Source organism: Brassica napus, chromosome A7 (genome assembly GCF_020379485.1).
Source record: "Brassica napus cultivar Da-Ae chromosome A7, Da-Ae, whole genome shotgun sequence".
Taxonomy (NCBI): domain Eukaryota; kingdom Viridiplantae; phylum Streptophyta; class Magnoliopsida; order Brassicales; family Brassicaceae; genus Brassica; species Brassica napus.
The window spans coordinates 10,263,906-10,269,894 of record NC_063440.1 but is presented as its reverse complement, the minus strand read 5'-3'; the positions used below and the strand labels follow the sequence as shown (position 1 = coordinate 10,269,894).

At 33.1% G+C, this 5,989-nt stretch overlaps 1 protein-coding gene across 1 annotated transcript; it reads left to right on the top strand.

The window, feature by feature from the left end:
• Positions 1-2,782: 2,782 nt before the first annotated feature.
• On the top strand, positions 2,783-4,482 carry LOC106435242 (GDSL esterase/lipase At1g29670-like). Its single transcript, XM_013876107.3, has 5 exons — positions 2,783-3,086; positions 3,233-3,357; positions 3,451-3,696; positions 3,815-4,067; positions 4,156-4,482. Exons 1-5 carry the CDS (start codon positions 2,852-2,854, stop codon positions 4,377-4,379), a joined length of 1,083 nt encoding a protein of 360 aa, XP_013731561.2. The 5' UTR covers positions 2,783-2,851; the 3' UTR covers positions 4,380-4,482.
• Positions 4,483-5,989: the final 1,507 nt, after the last annotated feature.

Sequence of the window (5,989 nt, the reverse complement as noted above, 5' to 3'; positions counted from 1 at the left end):
TTATATATTTTGTTTTTCGTTCATTAATAGACAATGTGTATATGATTAAGACTGATTAAGCTTGAAAGGTTGAATGATTTAAGTCTTCTAGATATATATTAGCTCGGTTTTTTGAATCTATACTATTAAAAGGGAAGAAGTCCTAAAAAATCTACTTATAAAAGGTTGTTGCACCTACTTATTAATATTTTTTTGGTCTTACCCTTATTTTCTCTAACTATACCATATCTATTGAGATAATTTGCTAATGTTGTTTCATTTAATTTTCTAGCGTAACATGTGAAATATTTGGTTTCTTTAAATACAAGTCCTCGTTTATTTTCTAGCATATACAAAATATTATAAATTTAATTTTTTAGAAATATGAATATAAAAGTCTGCAACTTAAAAAATACTAACAAACTTTTTCAAACCTTTAGAATATGAATATACACCTCAAAATATATTGCCAAAAAATTATTATTTCTAATTTTAATAAAATGATTTCTTGAATATAAAAATTAGATGCTGTTTATTTTTCAGATTTGTATTTTAATAAAATATTACAAATATAAAAACGCAAGGAACAAATATCATTATTTTTGTTAAAGTAAAATTTTGTCAAAACATATTTCCGCGCTTTAAAATCGCGGATCAAATAGTTGATTTAGTTTTATATACTATTATAATGTATATCGGAAATTTAATAAAAATTTTAAAAATATTATAAGATTGTTTTGGATCTTTGTCAGGTCAACCGGTGTCGGTTCACGGGTTAATGAGAAGTTTTTGGATTTTGTCAAACTTTGAATATATAAATAGGTTTTCATTAATCCAGTATTTTACTATTTTTAAGTATATTATTTGAATTTTTAAAATTCAGGTATCCGTTTGGTTCTCGGTTATGTTTATTTTTTTTATTCCAGAGATATATGATTTGTTAGGTTATTTATGAAATTCAATTTAATTAATTTTGTTGTTTTTAGTTTGGTATGGTTCGATACGCAGTTCCGGATAAATATGCCCAAACTATATATTATCTATAAAAAATGAATTCAAAAGAATTTATTTGATTTCGAAAACAAACCCGCACTTTTTAAGCGCGGGTCAAAATCTAGTTTAGATTTAATCCAAGACCTATTTAGTTTACCTATTTGTGTTTTGAAAATATCATTTCTGTTATGTTTAAAACCTTGTGACGAAAGCATTCAACGACTAATGATTTAGTATCTAAGTGGCTAGATTTCGTTTCAAGGGGAAAATGGCCATCAGTTATATACTTATATATATTCGTCGCGATTAGTTTCTTGAGTATATCTTTGTAAATGGTCTCTTTCTTATACAGGAGACTAGAAGTCTAGAAGAGTATATAAAAATAGCATTATAAACTCGCAATGTGAACATCTATTACAAAGATTATATAAAAATGTCATTTTAAACTCGCAATGTGAACATCTATTACAAACATTGATGTCCTCGGTCCTCATCCATATCCCTTGATTCATGTCTTCTTTTTCTAGGTATCAACATAGGTCATATAAATATGTTTGGAAACCTCATATTTGATCAAAATAGAACAAATGATATATTGTAGAACAAAGAAAACGCCAATCCGTTTAGAATCGGATCCTAAACGACGTTAACTATCCAATATGAAATTTCCCGACATCTATACCTGAAAATCACCGTATATAGATGAAATAAACGTGTCATTATCTAAAGCGAAGAGGTTCACTACGATCTTAAATGGAAAGGGTTTGAGGGCACATGAAAGCGGCACCGGCCTTGGTCATTTATGTTATACAAAGTCATTGATTTATACACAAATCCACTTTTCATTTATTGCCTAAACCTAATTCTTCACCTGTTTTCTTTTCACCAAATTTCCTCCTTTCTTAATAATTAAAATCTTTATATTTATATTTACTTATATCTATATATATACACTAATACACAGCAAGTGACATCGAAAATACACATTTTATCATGATTTTTTTCTCCTTTGTATTTATATAAAAAATGATTTTAGTTGACGCAATTTGATATCAAATTATGACAGGTTTTGGACTTTGTACGCGGAAATAACTCTACTTCGGAAGCACAAGTGGCTTTGTCAAACCTACGACTTTTTTGTCCTCTCGAATTATGCTGCAAAATATCTTTTAACTTTTATCAGTTCTAAATTGGATAGTCCTACCGGTGTTAAGTTTTCGTTTAATTTATATATTAATGTAATTTTTATGTTTGATCTCTAAAAGTTCCTTGTATTTTGACGATTTATGTATTCCATCCATCCGTGTATTTTCATCTTCAAATTTTATCCTGATTAATAATGTTTTAGGTGACAAATTTCTGAAAGTTTTAAAACGATAACTTTAAACGAAAACCGATATTAGTATAATGGCAAATAGATAGTATTATTAGAGGAAGGAAAGCTGCCATATTGGTATAATAAAATGCTTGATTTCGATATTATAGGAAAAAAAATTCGGTTTTTGTTTCTTCATAGTTTCACACATTTCATAAGAAGTTTCTCACATCTTCTTAAACTCCTTAAATAATGAGGATCATTAATTAGTGTCGTTGCGGTTGTCGGCACATACACAGTTTTCTTTGGTCTTCACTCTTGAAGTATCAAGTAATTAAGATTAAAAACCCTTCATAAGTCCTTAATTTTGAGTAATGAGTGAGAAGAAAAACACAACTTTTTGGACCCACCAATCTTAAAGTGAGTAGCCCTACAAAGTTAAAGCTACCAGAATCAAAATATCAAACATCTATATATATCCACACTACTTCTCTGGACTTCTTCACATCACTACACTTTTCACTTCCAGTATCTTTTTTATACTCAATACACTTTGGTTTTGAAATGGAGAGTTACTCAAGGAAATGGTGTGTAGTGTTTGTGTTGTTGGCTTTAGCGTCCAGTGTAGCAAAAGCACAACAAGTTCCATGTTACTTCATTTTCGGTGATTCTTTGGTTGACAATGGAAACAACAACGGTCTTGTTTCTTTTGCAAGAGCCAATTACTTTCCTTACGGCATCGATTTCGGCGGCCCCACTGGCCGGTTCTCCAACGGAAAAACCACCGTTGACGAGATTGGTACGAGTCCTCTTTTAGAATCTATATATCTTCTCTACATAACACTAAGTAACCAAAGGTTTTGCTAGTTAAATAGTCTACTGTGACTAAATTTTTAATAGTCCTAGTCTAACATGGTTTTAATATTTCTTTGTGATGTAATGAAGCTGAGCTACTTGGATTTAAAGACTACATTCCTGCGTACAATACTGTGAGTGGTCGGCAAATACTCACCGGAGTTAACTACGCATCTGCAGCTGCCGGAATCCGAGAAGAAACCGGTCGACAATTGGTAACTTAACATAAAAAAATACTCTCAACACTTTTCATTCCTAAAACATTAAAACATTTCCAACTATTTTTTTTTGTTTTACTGGAAATGAAGGGACAAAGAATAAGCTTTAGCGGGCAAGTTAGGAACTACCAGACAACGGTACAGCAGGTGGTGAGCGTACTAGGAGGCGAGGCTCAAGCAGCTGATTACCTCAAGAAATGCATTTACTCTGTTGGCATAGGAAGCAACGACTATCTCAACAACTACTTCATGCCTACGTTCTACTCTTCAAGCAGACAATTCACACCAGAACAATTCGCTGATGATCTCATCAGTCGTTACACTACTCAGCTTAATGTACATCTTACTAATATGGCTACGCTATCTATCTCTGCTTTTGTGTCATTAGATACAAGCTTTTTGGCTCTTCTGGATACTTCCTTGTTTCACAAGTTTCCTTTTGGGGTTTGTGTAGGCACTATACAACTATGGGGCTAGAAAGTTTGCATTGATCGGAGTTGGCGCTATCGGTTGTAGTCCGAACGCCCTCTCTCGCAGTCGGGACAGTAAGACTTGCGATGACCGAATCAACTCAGCGAACCAAATCTTTAACAACAAGCTAAGATCTATGGTTGATCAGCTTAACAACAATCATCCTGATGCACGGTTCACTTACATCAATGCCTACGGCATTTTCCAGGACATGATCACAAACCCCTCTAGATTTGGTATATACTTATCACACACAAGAGAGGTTTTTCTTTTCAATGTACTGAACCTGATATCAGTTTTGTTGGGAATGTTTGTTTGTTCCAGGGTTCACAACGACAAACGCAGGATGTTGTGGTATCGGAAGAAATGCTGGTCAGATCACATGTTTACCGGGACAAAGACCATGTGGAAACCGAAATGCGTACGTGTTCTGGGATGCTTTTCACCCGACCGAAGCCGCAAACGTCGTTATCGCAAGGAGATCGTACACCGCACAATCACCTTCAGATGCTTACCCTATTGATATCTCAAGCCTAGCACGGCTTTGAAAGAACATAAGAGAGAATTAGAACTAAAAGAAGTTCCACAAACTAATATGTGATCTTCTCATGTACCATCTTTTCATATAAAAGCAAGCATAACATTATTATATATAACCAGATTTCTATATAAACCGGTTCATAACACATTGTTCAAGGGAACTGCTCGTTACGGTTCATTTCAACAGTCATTATATCAAGTGCGAAACACTTGTCATCTTGTTTCCAGTAATCTGCGCTCTCTTGTGCTTCAGTTCATCGGTCCAAATGTTATACTTGTCATCTCTGAACTTAACCAACTCCGGCCTTAATACTCCTTGCTCCACCCCCTGTGGTGACATCATCAGTTCGGGTGCACCCTTTGGTAACCTGTCACCTACGGAAACACACACAAGAACCAATGATTGTTTAAACCAAACTAAACCGGACAAATTGGAACATAAACCAGCACTCTAAATTTACTGATTCTTATTAATGCTTTGATCGCTTTAAATGATTAATCGTTAACCAGATAACTAATTGTTAACCATACGGTTAATTAGTATACTTCTAACTAATGAAAACGGTTCATCAAAATGTCCGGTCAACCTCAGGCTATCGTGGATAACAAACCGGAGACTTAACCTCATAAGTGAGTGCCAAAGCTTTTGCTCAAGAGCAGATTTTCAAATAACCGGTTTGATATATTATATTAAATTCCTGTAAAATAACAAACTTAATATGTGTTACAAAAAAAAAAAAACAAACTTAATATAAGCTGTTAAAAAGGGTCAAGATCATGTTTTGGAGCTGTTTTTAGTGGTAAAATTTAGAGGTCTAAGAGATGGTTCATCTCGGGTCATGAGATGTTCTCGTCTTCAAAGTAGTGAAATATGTAATGTCGATTTGGATTGGGTAGCAAATCTTTCTAAGTGTTCTTAGGTGATGCTAGATCACATATTGTATGTAGGGTTCAATCTTGTGAGGCTGTAATCTCGTTTGTATGAATTGGTAAATGAAAGTTGATCTTTGAGCAAAAAAAAAGGGCATTCGATGTTGAGTAAAAAAAACAAGTGCCAATGAGAGGTGCATTAGAACGATTAGAATCGTAAACTGCACACTGGAGGAACTCGTTGACTCGGTGGAGGTGGACGTAGTGGTGAGTGATCTCTATGTGCCATGACATGTCGCCACGGTAAATCGCAAGTGTTTTGTTTTACTGGTAACCTCCTCTGCATGATTGTCGCTCCAGCATCAATCAAACATTTCGAAACTGCCACCTGATTTTTGCCACAGCTCGAAACCCTTCTTTATTTTCTTCCATTTTTTTTTTTGTATTTGACTTTGATGGTTATATCATATAAGCCAATTTTAAAAGATTTTTTATTATAAAAATAACAAAAATGATCAAAATAACATTTATTTAAAGATTAAAAAGATCAAGTTACCTTTTTAAAATAGTACATTTAATATAAATAAATATTTACTAAAATTATTATTATTTCAGATTTTAGACCAAAATCTTAATCCGCAAAACTTAAACCCCAACTTCCAAAAAAAATAACTAAACCCTAATTCTTAATTAATTAACCATAAGAATATATGTGTGAAAACTTTAATGGAATTTATTTTGTTTAATT

Excerpts from the sequence above, each read along its gene's own strand:
- LOC106435242 (XM_013876107.3), top strand. The coding sequence starts at position 2,852 with ATGGAGAGTTACTCAAGGAAATGGTGTGTAGTGTTTGTGTTGTTGGCT. Across the intron at positions 3,358-3,450 it reads AAGAAACCGGTCGACAATTG|GGACAAAGAATAAGCTTTAG; the intron begins GTAACTTAACAT and ends CTGGAAATGAAG. Across the intron at positions 3,697-3,814 it reads GTTACACTACTCAGCTTAAT|GCACTATACAACTATGGGGC; the intron begins GTACATCTTACT and ends GGGTTTGTGTAG.